General features: G+C 39.2%; 1 protein-coding gene across 1 annotated transcript in view; it reads left to right on the top strand.

Moving 5' to 3' along the window:
• The window catches only part of LOC115235602 (homeotic protein Sex combs reduced), a 29,189-nt gene extending 15,522 nt beyond the window's left edge, over positions 1-13,667 (top strand). The window contains exon 2 of the mRNA XM_029807499.1: positions 11,335-13,667. Coding sequence (XP_029663359.1) covers positions 11,335-11,639 — 305 coding nt within the window. The 3' untranslated portion in view covers positions 11,640-13,667. The remainder of the gene's footprint in view (positions 1-11,334) is intronic.
• Positions 13,668-15,303: the final 1,636 nt, after the last annotated feature.

Below are 15,303 nucleotides of genomic sequence, written 5' to 3'. Positions count from 1 at the left end.
CTTATTAGCTTATTAGGACATAAATTTTCATTGCAAGCGCCTAGTGTAAACGGGATGAGCCGATGGGGTAATGGATGTGTGCCGGGAGGGGGTGAAGTGGGAAGAGCGTGAATCACTTATTAGGACATAAATTTTCATTGCAAGCGCCTAGTGTAAACGGGATGAGCCGATGGGGTAATGGATGTGTGCCGGGAGGGGGACAGGGGGTGAAGTGGGCCGCCTGTTGCTGCGTGGCCCGGTCGCCACGGGGATCCTTGATCCTTATGCTCCTGCAGTCCTGCCCTTTCGGCTGACGTACAAACCCTCCCCGAGGAAGATTCCCTCTTCTGAAAATTTACGAGCCAACGCTGAATGGCGTAGTAAGGGCGACGTCGCGGCGTACACACATTTCGTGGTTTTGTCACGACACGTGAACCGAAAAACCCGCCTCGCAAAGGAAATAATCGTGTGTATTTTGTCTCCCCTAGTCGTATTTCACGAGAGGATCCTCGCAGATTTGCCAAGGATTCGCGCCACTGATTACGCTGCACTGATTACGCGCGCGTCAAAAGAATGGAAAGGTATATCATGTCGATATGAAGGATTTTAAAGTCCGATTTTTTTTTTTAGAAATGAGTACAATTTTCTAATCTTGTATCTCTCTCTTTGACATTAGATTTTATAACGGTGAGACGATTATATTAAAATATAAGTGGTTACACATGCGGTATGTATGATTTCACGTGCGTTTCCCACGTGCGTTATTAATATCACGCGATAACATTTCAGTACACATATACACACGCACACTTTTAAGAGTTTCGCTAATGATTATTAACAACATACGTTTCACGGCAGGCGATCGTTGCGAGCCGCGGTAATGCAAGAATCGTGCGAGAAGCGTCATCGTCCGTCGCGACAACTCGATTTAGAAGATACACAAGTTGCATACAACGTGCAATAGTCGTGCATAAAGCTCGGCCGTGCCAGCAATAAATAAATCACGCGAGATCAACGGTTCTGTGCAGTTACATCATCCTTTTAAAATGTACAGCCTAATGTGATGTAATCAAATTCTCGACCGTTTTGCTCAGGCCGCTGCGAAACAAACTCTGCCGTGAAATAAATCCCGCGCAACTTCCATGTAGATATTTGTCATCCGTTGCCATTAGTCAGAATGCTTGCTTATTCTCATATATATGTTGTAGTGAATTACTAAATATTCAAATAATTCTATCTCATTTTTTTTTTCAATAAAACAATTGTTTTTTAATAAATTAAAAACAAATTTTAAGGAAAAGAGAAATTTTTTTATATAATTTTTATTTTTTTCGTATGATTATTTTATTTCATGTAATTGTTTCTAGAGAATGATAATATTCTAAAAACAAATTTAATTTTTAGAGCTTAGATAAAAATTAAGATTAGATAAATAAAATTAATATTACAATTAATGATAATAAAATATTATTAAATACAATCTGATATATCGCCGGAAGGACGCAATTATAAATCACATAGTAATTTAGTATATATGTTGATATTAATTTTGATATTAAAATCTTGATGAAAACTTAATGAGAACAACTTCTGTAAAATTTAATGTAATTCATTGTATTCACACCATTCTATTAGATATGAACAGCATGGCTTTTTCTGTTGAGATTTACTTTTTCAAGAACCGACACGGATTTCCACGCCTCGATTACCTAATTATTCCGATGCTTGAATCCGTAAAAGTACAAGCGCGTATTTTGTCATGGCAAGTGCCTCGCACGGAATCACGCTCGGCATACAACTTTTTTTGCCTCTACTGCAACTATTTCGGTCCTACTCATCGAAAGTAACATGGGGGAAAGAGACCTTCTAGAGAAATCCACCACATAAGAAATATACCAAAAAGAGATGTAACTTTTTGAAATATATCTTCCTTTATATTATATATTATTATTTAAACGAGTAATTGTTATAATAATTTATTTAATAAGATTTGCGATGAAAGTATAATTCTGTGTATATGTAAATGTATACTATCGCTGGCAATGTTTCTTGGAAACGTTCTCTCTCTTACAAACTTCAAGTAAAGTGACTATTATAGAGAAATGGGATCATTACATGCTCTTTTCACTGTTATGCTGTAAGAGAATCAAGGGCGAAGATAGATTTCAGACGAGAACAGCTTCATTCCACGGCTGATGCGCCGGGTGAAACGTGTTTGGGTGGCGTAGAGGCGGTCCTACGTACACTTCGGCGACTCGGGACCATAAATAAATGCTTGCGCGAGGCTTATGTACTAGCATGAGGCGTTCTAAGAGCTTGCGGCATCGGTCGTGTGGGGTAAACCAGGAGGAACGCCATGGACGATCAAAACGGACAGCCTCCTAAGAGGAGCAACCTAACCCAGAAACATAGGTACTGCATGATTCATAGAGGACACAGTGGAGTCCGGAAAAGGGACACACACGCGCACTTTCGATGAGATTTATCCGCTCGATAGGACGAATGCCACGCGCGCAACAAGGAACAAATGGCGTTCCTTGCAGCTGTCGATGGTCGAGAACTGGATTTCAAATATTTTTTTCGTGAACAAATTTTATTTCATCTCGTTCGTTAATAATCTCGCGTACGCATATTTTGATTTTTGATAGACGACAAATATTATACGTACGTCATATTGTTGAAACCGTTATATTTGACTATTTGTAAGAAACAAGAGGCGAGAGACATCATCGATAGAAATATATAAAAATGCGCGCACACAAGTACGTCATATAAAAAAATTATACATTTGTAATTTATTCTTTAGCTCTCTCGATGGGAATAAATCAATTCGCATAGGTGACACGCAACGAAATGTACGCGTACATACGCACCTATACACGTATATACGCGCCCGTGTGTTTTTGTTCGACCTTAGGCAGCTCGCATCACCGCGACGCACTGTACCCAGACACACATAGAGAGTCGCAGCTGACTGTATTGTTCCCGCTGAAGGTAAGTCATTAATTTTCCCGCAGCAGGAACGTTCCACGCGAACCCAATACACGCACGCCCGCGTATACACGTTTGTAGATACGTGCGTTTGTATGCGTCCATACGAACATTTATGGAACGCTGATGCCCACTTCGCGCGGCAATAGCGGTACATTCCTGCGCATGATTATTGTCAATTAGCAGTTCAAGAGTCTCTAAACGCGGGCTATTGTTCGACTCTCAGTGGGTCATCGAAGTTTGAGAAGTTTAACTTCTTAATCTTTCATTTGCTCTCTATGCTGGCAAAATTATATAACACAGAATCGATAATCTCTCCTAATTGTTGCTAATCAAAGCATACATTTCTAGATTCGCTTCCTATACTATTATAAAAGCGGGATAGAAAAAAAACATTTGTGAGAAATTGTTGAAAATCGGATAAGAAAACCGTCGTTCTAAATGATATGCGTGTGTACCCTCGAAAGAAGAAGATAATGCATTCGGAAGGTTGTCGGTAGGTTTGAGTCGCGTGTGTCGGACGCGGCGGTCGGGACCGTCGCCTGATGGATGGAGACGCGTAGCCTCTATCCCCCATTCTTCCTCAATCCGAGGACCTCGGTCCACCATCCCTCCTCCGCATATATACACGCGCGAGCGCGCGATCACGTCTTGCGGCTCTCTTTCATTCGGCTGTATAAAGTAACCCCTCGGGACCGACAGTTTCTTGCGCGTACAAACGCGATGCTACACATGCGCGCGGATTCCGCAATCCACGCGGCGAGAGAATGGATAATATGTTATTCTCGATTCTCTCTCTCTCTCTCTCTCTCTCTCTCTCTCTCTCTCTATCAATTTCCCCCGCGCGGAGATGACCCAGTGAAAGAGAAGAATATCTAATTTTAGCCGGATACCGGAGGCACGGATATTTATCGAGAAACGATAGAGATCGGCATATATTTTCGATCCTGGTCGAGACGTAATATTTAAACAGCGAAAGAAAAAGATTTTTTCGTATGTGCAATTTAAAATTTTCGCGACATCGCGCAACGGGATACCCGGCTGTTTCGCATTCGGCTGGACATTTCGGGGTTCAAGGTCATCAGGATTTCGAGGCACGTACCTCAATATTCTCATGGTTCATGCGCCATGTATAAAAGAGACGAAAGAAAGACTGTACTGGCTTTTGTATGCTGTCAGCGAGTACAAAGTGCAAAATGAAGGAAAGGTGGATAGGGAGAGGGGAAGGAGGGGGAACGAGAGGGGGGCCGGTAGACGTGGGGACGACGAGGCGTTAATTGAATTTGAGTCCGCGCGGATTATTGTGAAGCGTTTAAAGCGGCCAGAAACAAACCTATTTGCGTCAGAGAGCTTTCTCGTGGAAGATAACAAATGATCCGCGGAACGTCCGCCGCGCAAACTTCGGCATAAAAGCTTCAGCAAGGCTGCCACTCTCTTTCTCTTCCCCTTTTCTGCATCCCCTTTACTCCTCCATTTTCGCACCCTTCGTTCTTTCGTCACTTCGTTTCCAGCGCAGCTCTTCCAACTGAATCCAAGCCCTTGAAAACCACTTGCTACCCCATTCGGATTGAAAAGCAATAGTTTTTAAATCTATTTATAACTGTCCGATGCACAAACACACGGATACCATGAAGATGCCGGTGACCCAATTCGAATATCGCATCTCTTCGTAAATGAATTTTCGTGACCGTAGAAAAATTCCTGCCAGTTCCGTCACGACTATTTCCACGTGACGGAATATACGTCCGTCTCTCGACCTACTTTTATATATCGGACCTCCCTATTAATTTTAGGCGAGACGTTTACAAAATGTCACACAAATGTAAAAATAACAAACGCGTGACATTCTCATTAGCGTGCAGAGGGATATCCCACGTGCCACGATCAAGCGTATACGGTCGCCAATAAAAGGATTTCCATGCTCTGCGCGAGTGGGGCAGAAATTAATAGATCCTTTTGAAAGCGACTAGGCCCCCGTGTTCTCCCGAAGAGATTTATAACCGGCAACTTTCCGCGGTGTGGTCCGAGCTTGTCAGCTGTATACCGATCGAAATAGATCCCGCGGTCTGAGATCTCGAGGCGACAGGTCTCGAACGTTTCGGTAACAGGTGGATCGTGGACACCTAGAAGCCCTCCCCCCTCCTCCATAATCAACCACGACGTCGGTCTCTCTTCGTCGTGGAAATGCCCGACCGACCGTTGATTTCGTTCGGGGAAGGCCGATCTTCGGCTCGCGATTGGCCGTACAGCTGCGCAAGTACGGATAGGTCACAAATCAGGAGTCCGCGAACGGAGGCTGACTGACGGAACGCGCGCGTGTAGATAAATTTAAATAGTGCGTGGATTATGCGTTTGCTATACATCGTCGGAACCGACGTGATGTTTCGACGAAAATTCACGAGCGCCACTATGGCTATTCACTGGCGACGGGCCAGATGAGAGATGTGCGGAACCGACGTGATGTTTCGACGAAAATTCACGAGCGCCACTATGGCTATTCATACTGGCGACGGGCCAGATGAGAGATGTATCAGTGTGTTTATCGAATAATCTCCTATCATTGCTGCCAATGTATGTGAGAGTGTGAGTCTTACTTTACAATCTTTATATCGTATACAAATAAGCACGAATCTGCGCGTTTCTTAGGAAAGACGAGAGGTTCGATAAACATTATTATTAGAACAATAGTCTTGATACTTAGTGTCAACTGATTTATTATTCAGCATCTAAATACCCTTGTGAATATAATACAGCTTCTCAGGGAGACGTTAAATTTGTATCTCACGGTTATATAACTTTTGTGTTTGGATTAATTTACATGGTTCTTATATGAAATAAAAGATTAGAATTTTACAGATAAAATTTTGCTGAAATAATTTGATAAAGAGATAATAAAATCTCTGCAAAGAGTGAGTTCTACAAATTTGAAATAAAAGTCGTCTTGAAATCAACTTGAAACAGCAAATACATACATCACATTCGTGTAAAACTACAATTATATTAAACTTTTCAAATATATTCCATGCAATTCGCGCAAAGAATGAAACGGTGGATAAAAGAAAATACAGACTACAAGCCTGTCATTAGTAACGTAAAACTCGGACAGAGTAGAAAACGAAGACGTGAGATACGGCAATTACACGATATACCACTAGCTGAATATCTCGGCTTTGAAACAACGACAACTTTTAAGAGACACTATCTTGTAGGGCCGAACACGAGATCTTGAAGTCTTAGACCACCTAAGCTATAGAGATGCAATCGTAATTGCATAATAGCGATGGTGAACTGCTCGGGTTATTTATGAATCTTTCCTTTTCTTTCATGATGTCGATGTAGATGATGTTGAATATTGTAACGGACTAAACATCGTGCTTCATGATTTTACATTGTAAATGGAATTGTCTCTTTTCCATGTAATTAATTACTTTTACATTTCTCTTTATAAAGATATGATTATGATTCTCTTTCTAAAAAATTTTCGAGACCTTCAGAAAATTGTCTACCTTTTTTTTTCATAGTACTGAAAAAATTCCCTTTTTATGGAAACATATGCATTGTTCGCAATCATATAAATCTCTTGATTACGTCAAAGATATGATTCTGAGAAAACTATAACACGTTGAAAATCATGCGGGATAGTTTCTTTTTTAAATCTCTTTGAAAGGCTTTCTTAGACTCCTGTATAAGCGCGCTTTGTCGTAAACATGTAAAAATTACAAATTAAGGCATACTAAGATCGGACTTTTTAATTACGAGAATTTATTGGAAACCTTGAAAATAATCTTGAAAAAAAAATTTGATTCCCGCTGTTCATTACGTCGCGAAACTTACAAATCTTTATTGGCTTCTTTGGAATTGTTGAATTGATCGCGCAGATGGAAAGAATTGATACGGTCGTACTCTCGAGCTCGTATCAGATAACCACTCAGATATGTACGGGGGATTAGGGGGGATATAGAGTAAGAGTTCTATATATACTTTTGTAGAACTCGCTCCCGACATACTGAGCTTATGCGCCCTCATACACCGACACGTCCGCACGTAGCACACACTCACTTGCACTGGCGGAATGCAATACATTACGGTTATGATCACGAGATTATTTTAATTCTTTTCTCAACACCTAATCTATAATCTATCGCGAATATTATACTACGATGAATAATATCTCCGATCTACCGTTGGCGTGATATTATAAACACCTACACATCAGTTTATAGATAAGCAAACAGATGATAAAAATGGCGATTATTTTTCTATTTAAACTACATATATGAAATAATAATTCTTATACGTTTCATGAAATTTATTGTATGAAATACTATTATTTACGTATAAACTACTAGAATTGCTTTTGCATGCAATATACATATCAATTTTACATCGACTAATACTTTTTTTTTTTTAATTTAATCCGCTCTTTTTTATATATATTTTGTGTGCAAGTGCTCTTTAATAATAATAAAATATTAAATCTATGATTAATAAAATCTTCTAATAAAATCCTTTATAAAAATTAATTTACTTTGAATTTATAATATTAATGTAGACAGTTCTTTCAAATGTGTTGCTTACCACATGCAATTCTCTAAACATCTAAATATATGTTTTCAAGAATATTTTTCAGTTAGTAGAAAATTTCTCTTATGCGTGCCATTTCTCTCACAATGTAGACAGCTTCTTTTAGAGATTTGAAAAATGTGAAACCTCTCGTATATAATAAATAAAACTTGCACATTCGTGATTGAAAAGGTCACGTGACAAAGAGAGGAGGTGTATTAAAAATCGAGAAGGTCAAAATCAGACGCATACCGTGAACGCGCCATGGAGTCGCACGGTATTATCCCAGTCACGTGTTACTCAGACTTAACCAGCCGATCTGTCAGTCAGGCAGACGGGGACAGTCGTCAGCCTGGCAGTCGGTGACACGTTTCGTACAGGGTTCGGTGCAAATACATGCGCGCTCCGCGTTCTATTAAGAGCGAGGCACGAAAAGGCTAGACGACACGAGGTGACATCGAGATGGGTGACACGACATGGCCTTGCGCTTAGCCCGCCTCAGTCTTACAACGACGACGACTATGCGCACCCCGGGCCTCTTCGCTCGCACATCTCTTATTGCGCGATAGATGCCTTTTATTTCAATTTTTATCTGCTCTCTAAAGCAGTCTTCCGTCAAAAGACGGAAGACTTGAGGATTTTGTACAGCGAAGTTTATATATTTTGTACATATTTTATTCTAATACAGCGACATTTAATATTATTTGGATTAAGATGTTAAATAATTATTAGAAAATATCCATGGAGAAATAATCCGTATAGTACAGAAGTAAGAAATTTTTTTTCGTATGTGTTCTCTTAATTTATCATATATATATATATAATTCTGAATATCTAAGATGACTTAATAATTCCTTTTTCAATGGTTTTCTCTGCAATTATTCATATGCATAATGCACGCAATAAATTATTATAATATTATTTAACAAGCAATATCTTGATTGATCGACTAACAAGATACTTGATAGTCGATAACGACGTAATCTCGCACGGGATTTCGAAATAAATACATAAATAATATCGCTCTATCGATTCATATAATTAATTACTTGCTTTCATCTGAGTAATATATTTACGATGTTAAAATATTTTTTATTACTTTTTGAAAAACTTGCAAGAAATAAAAACGTAAAGAACAGAATCTTCCGCGTCTTTATGAAAGGGAATGCACGAAGTGCTCTCATTGCATCCGCTTAAGATTCAATGTGATTACAAAATTTATTACCAAGCGATATATAACGCAAGTCATGCGTATGATTACGGAAATTCACGTTACAATAACATATTGGCTCGTACTCCCCTCGATGCTTTAGAATTTATAGTGCGAGAATAACTACTGAGATCACGCCAGATAGAATCTAAATGCTAATTAAACAGGTGTGCCTGACACGCGTGAAATTTAATCGGGTCAGCGATTACCGCGGTACTTTAATGCATTAAAAGGCATGGCCATTTAAAAAAAAAAAAGAAACAATAAATTACGAGCGTCTCGAAGATAAAATAATTTTCAGCGATCTAACATACACGTAATCGCATCGCTCTGAGATTATTACTGCTGTGTGCGTGTTTCTATGGGAATGATAAAAACCTCCAACCTGTTATAGACATCTCGTTGCGAAATGTATCGAGATCTCTCTTGTGTGTGTGGTATTAGTTGAAAGAATTAACATGATGCGTCTAAGAAGCATATTTTAATCACGTATGAGCATCGAGAACTTTCTCACCGAGTCTTCAATCGAGTACGTTCCTCTACATAGCAACACGATATGCTTTATCGACGAGATACAAATAGCAATTTATTATCAAAGAAGACGCGAGAATATTTTAAAGAAACATCTATTCGTAATATTTTATAATAACATAGCATGAAACAGAGAAAAAAGAAAAAAGAGAGGAATGTAAGAGATTATCCAATTATCTCTTTACATTGACAAAAAGATATACGTAACTAGATAATAATTAATAAAAAATAAAATGTTTGAAAATTATATATAATAACGAAATAAATTAAATTTAAAAAATCAAAAAATATAAGAAGCTTATTGATTTGACAGCTCTCGCGTTATTGTTAAGATACTTTTACGTTATCGAATAAAAATATCGTATAATAATGAGTGGTCGAAAAGAGAATTTCGTTTGTCGGTTACAAAACGGGTAGGTGCACCGGATAAACGATATGCAGACCGAACGAGTCTGCGTGTCCAGACAAGCAGAACACTATTTATTAAAAAGTCAGTCCGCACGACCCGGCGACGTGTTATATCGGGAGGAAAGCGATAACACCGGACGAAGGGTCCTGCCATTAAGCCCGGTAGGAGCTTCGCTGTTCAACCGTTCGTTGGTTGGTCACCATCCTCTGCGAAAGCGCTTTTCACTCTCGTGGAAGTGCTCAACCAAAGTTGCTCAAAGCCGTGGAACGGATCTTTAAACGTGCCGTTATAGATGTTACACTCGGAATACCGGCTATAATCGCGGACACCGAAAACTTTTCGAGAAACAGCGCGGCGGGAAATATTATTTATTCGCGTGCGACAGCAAGCTTATGATCACTTGTATATTTTATCGTTATACGTTCTTTTTTTCTGCGCGCGTATGCGTGGAAGTATAAATCAACGAAACTCCATTTAAACGGCGCAATTTGTTGCGTGATTATTGTCGTCCGCGCACTTCCTACTTGACTGCATCTTTATCTGTACGACTCATCAACTTCTCCCCCTCTCGTCCCGCGCTATTAATAGCCATCTATTATAACTGCAAATGAACCGGCTCTTTAATATCCGCAATGACCCGTGTTTACAATGAACCTGAAAACGAACGGATAAGTGGCACCCCTAGCACCTGCTAAAGCATCGAACCGAAACCTCTATGTTAGTACCTTTGGAAAAGGACGGGGAAAGAAAGAGTAGAAATTATTAGTATATTGATTACATCGAAATAATGATACAAACGTTAAAAAAAAGCAGACTCCACGAATATTTTAGCGAATAAACAGTTGTAAAGCGATAGAGGACTATCTGCTTCATCAAATTCGACCGTGAGTTATTTTCAATACATTATGTGAATCGTATAAATATCTATCATCTTTCTAACCTCAGGAGACGGCGAATGTGGTATTATATATTTTTTTTCACGCGACAAATTGCTAATTTTCATCCCAGACTTAAAAAAAGAACGGATTAGCTAGAGGTGCATTATATCAAATTCCATTTGATTTATGCGACATTTTATGTCACATTGCGAATGAATCAAGGCTGAGCCGAGGGTCGTTTCTAACGTTGTTCGGCAGTTGCGTTGGCAGTTTTTGCGAAGGAAATACGCGTGTAATAGAGAGAGGCGGAGTATCGTAATAATAGCGTTGCAAAATTATTTATGGCCGAGGCGTGCAAAGCAAATAGGTAAAACAGCTGCCAAGTGACCAGTTCGCGATCCAGCGGCACTGGCGAAGGCATTAACCACGGGACTCGTTGAAATAATTAACGAGGTCGTCACGCGTTGCACGCTTGGACCCCTTGGTAGTATGCATCGTCTCTGTGCTTTTTATACAACCTTCACACTTTTCCACTCGACGCTTATCATCAAATCTTTGCGTTTGAAAAAATAAAGAGATATATTTAAAAAATTTCTTTATATCTGTAAATTAATATTGTGTAAATGTTATTTGCGGACGCGCCCCGAGGCGTGCGAGGATAATAAATGTGTCTCTCTGTCGCCAATTTGGACTTGTCACAAATCCCTTGTATAACGTTTACGCTTGCATCGTCTACTTCTATCGCGAAATAACGGTAACGTTCGTTTTTTCAGGTACGGTGAACGCGAACGGTGAGACGAAACGGCAAAGGACCTCGTACACCAGGTACCAGACCCTGGAGCTGGAGAAGGAGTTCCATTTCAATCGCTATCTGACGAGGCGGCGTCGCATAGAGATCGCGCATGCTCTCTGCCTCACGGAACGTCAGATTAAGATCTGGTTCCAGAATCGGCGTATGAAGTGGAAGAAGGAGCACAAGATGGCGAGTATGAACATCGTGCCGTACCACATGTCGCCGTACGGGCACCCTTACCAGTTCGCGCCCCACCCCGGCCAGTTCGCTCACTTGGCCACATAGGACGAGTTCTCGCCCGCCGAGCTCGGAGCACACGCTGTCCGGTTTCCCGGGATGTACGGCGAGCAGAACTTCTAAAGGCTTTTTCCGCCTTCTCGGACCCCGCGCCAACGCCTGTCAACGGGGGCCTGAAACCCCTGGCGGGGTCGTCGAAGGGCCTTCACTTCCAGTAGGACACATGGTGCGTTTCGCCGATTCCGCAATGTGCCGATGGTCGGTAGTAGATGGATTGTCGCGCAAGAACGCGAGAGGAGAACACGATCCTTCCTCTCTCCGTATATGTTAATAAACGTACTTAAATTATATTTCGCGCTTAATATTGTATAAGAAGGAAAAGGAACGAGACTTTTTCGGGAAGGAAGAGGAATAATTTCCTTCTCAGGCTGACGAGAAGCAATCCACTCTCGCTTACCTTCGGCCTATGCGGACACGCAAGTACTGTACGACTATTCGAAGTTGAAGGGAAGCCAAAATTTTCTGCATACATAGCGCCGTGCACCCGAGTTAATAGACTGGACGCGCTCCGAGGGGCTCTCTCTTAACGCACACGAGATTATAAAATATTCATACTAATGCGGATGAGAGACCGTCTCAGCGGGTGAGATAAAACCGAATCTTCTAGTTTAAGATGTAGAAATTAGCGGTCTAAGTAATTAATTAATCAAATAACGAATTAATTAATTATTTTGTCTGGCTGCGCACTGTTTCACCTAAGATTAATAATTACTGATGAAATATATTTATTTATTGTTCTTTTTTTTTTTTGATACATTATTCTCTCTTGTGTTTAATCCTTTTCAAACGTGTCCCTAGAAAAATTATCTGGAAAAGACTCGAAACAGTTTCAAAGAAAATATAGTTTTCTCGCTAAAGTCTCTATGTAATAGTTTATAAGAGACGCCTCTGTTAATACTTATATTCCCCGTCATTCTCGAAAGGAAAGATAACCTTTAGAAATCTATGATAGCGTATAAATTATGCTGGTCTAATGAAATGTTCTAAAAAAAAATGAGAAATATGCTTTAAGAGATGCGTGTACTAAGTCTGCATTAGTAAAATAATAACGAGATGGTTCATACAGCATAATTTACACGTGATTAAAATAATACAATATCATTGTAGTATTATAAAATAACTACAGAATCAATAATTAGAAATTTCCACATCTCTCTGTATTTCTCCCTCTAATATTTTTTATATTAAATGCCTAGACATTCTTTTGCATATCCCATTAATTTACGTAATTATTATGCAACGCTAGAAATTATGAAAAGAATAGATAACCAACGTGTTCCAAATCACGCAAATTAATTTCGGGAATTGAATTGCGCGCATAATATTTATTTCTTTTTACAATCCTGCAATATTATTTTATTATAATGAAACGGTGGGCAGCTACGGCCCAGCATCTCTCTTTGTACATAATTTACAGCATAATCTAACCAATGTCTCCCTGGAGCAGCCACGTTGTTCCTATATTGTCGATATGTAGGGGAAATCTCGCGTAGAATCTAATATTCATTTTTATTCCACCGCATCGAGCATTTTATCCCGATTGATGAACAAATCAATTCTACTATTGTTTCTCGCGCGTCGACTATAGTGACTTTAATCTATATAGAAACATAATTAGTTTCTATAATCTACCATAGTTGAAATCCGAACTATTGAATAAAAAAAAGAAAAAGGGATATTTCGCGCATGGGGTCGAACGGGATAAATGACGGCCCGGATGCGTTGCGAGTGTGTGTCTGACTTTCGATATGGTGCAATGTATGCGCATGTAGCGCTGAATATCTAACGCAAATTGTGCATGCACGTGCCGCCTGGTTACGCGTATTTATCGGTACAGGTGCATGATCGGATGTGTGACGGAAGAAATGTATTATTCTACGTCGGATCGCGCTGATGAGGATCCGATGATAAGAAAGATCGAATATTGATTAATTAATTAATCCGGGAAGCGAGCGCAAGTGTGTAAACTAATTAGCTAGTATTCGAGTAATTGATTATCTTGTGATACGACAGAAACTAATATTCATTTTTATTCCACCGCATCGAGCATTTTATCCCGATTGATGAACAAATCAATTCTACTATTGTTTCTCGCGCGTCGACTATAGTGACTTTAATCTATATAGAAACATAATTAGTTTCTATAATCTACCATAGTTGAAATCCGAACTATTGAATAAAAAAAAGAAAAAGGGATATTTCGCGCATGGGGTCGAACGGGATAAATGACGGCCCGGATGCGTTGCGAGTGTGTGTCTGACTTTCGATATGGTGCAATGTATGCGCATGTAGCGCTGAATATCTAACGCAAATTGTGCATGCACGTGCCGCCTGGTTACGCGTATTTATCGGTACAGGTGCATGATCGGATGTGTGACGGAAGAAATGTATTATTCTACGTCGGATCGCGCTGATGAGGATCCGATGATAAGAAAGATCGAATATTGATTAATTAATTAATCCGGGAAGCGAGCGCAAATGTGTAAACTAATTAGCTAGTATTCGAGTAATTGATTATCTTGTGATACGACAGAAAAAAAAAAAAATACGTTGAAAACAGTCGCTCTATAATGCTTATTGAATTGTCATAACCGCGTGTTCACGCGATGCAAATTCGGAAGAATACAGGGAATTTAGTATGTCGAGATTCTAAGCGATACAAGCGAGAGAAAGAGAGAGAGGAAACAAATAAAGAAGAGACCTTCTAACTAGGCTAGTATTTGAATTGTACATAATTATTGAATATATAACAACACACACGATATCGAATGACGTTATATTACTGTACGAGACGTTAACGAAAGAAAATTCTTTTTTCTCTTTCCTTTTATTTGTCATATAAATTATCGAGTGCCGAGCTAAATTAAATCGAGACAAAAAAATTCTACTCATTATCAGAGACAACATTTTGCGTGAAATTAATTGAAATAAACGGCACAGTATTTTGAAATTGTATTTAATTATCTGCGACTTTACGACGAATTCGTCATCTCTAGAATGTACAGAAGAGAGTATTTGTTCCTCTTATAAAAAAAAATGCTGCCAGGTGCAACATAATATTTTTTTTCGTTATCGTCTGGTACACTATATGAATATTTAAATAAAGCATAGTGAGGATTATTATTATTATTATTATTATTATTATTATCATTATTATTATTGAAATTCTTGATATTATCTTTATTATTGTATTGAGAGTGAATCTGTTGCTAATGACTTAGTATACAGTGTTAATATTGTATTTTATTTGTTTCGTTATTATTATTATTTTTTTTGTTGTTTACGCCGCGTGTCGTACAACACGTTCCGTACCTATGAATGATGTGCACAAATATAATGCAAGATTTGCATCACTTTTTTACACGAGATCCATCGCGGGATACGTTATAGTCGTGCTATCTCGATGCCTATCGAAACTGCCGACTCGCCGTTCGAGCCGTTCGCGAGCGGCGTAAGAGACGAAACGGAGAAAACTGCAGATATTTACTCTATTTATTCGTCAAGGTGCAAAGAATGCGTTCTATCCAAGTTAAATTAAGCTCAAGTATTACGTTCGCGTAGCGTCACTCAAATGTTATTTCATTCCATGTAATATACGTAATAGTCTAACTAAAAAAAAATACTTACTTATTACATCTACGTAACCTAGAGA

This window comes from Formica exsecta, unplaced genomic scaffold (assembly GCF_003651465.1).
Source record: "Formica exsecta isolate Colony F162 unplaced genomic scaffold, ASM365146v1 scaffold228, whole genome shotgun sequence".
NCBI classification, from domain to species: domain Eukaryota; kingdom Metazoa; phylum Arthropoda; class Insecta; order Hymenoptera; family Formicidae; genus Formica; species Formica exsecta.
This window is presented reverse-complemented; position numbering and strand designations above follow the sequence as displayed.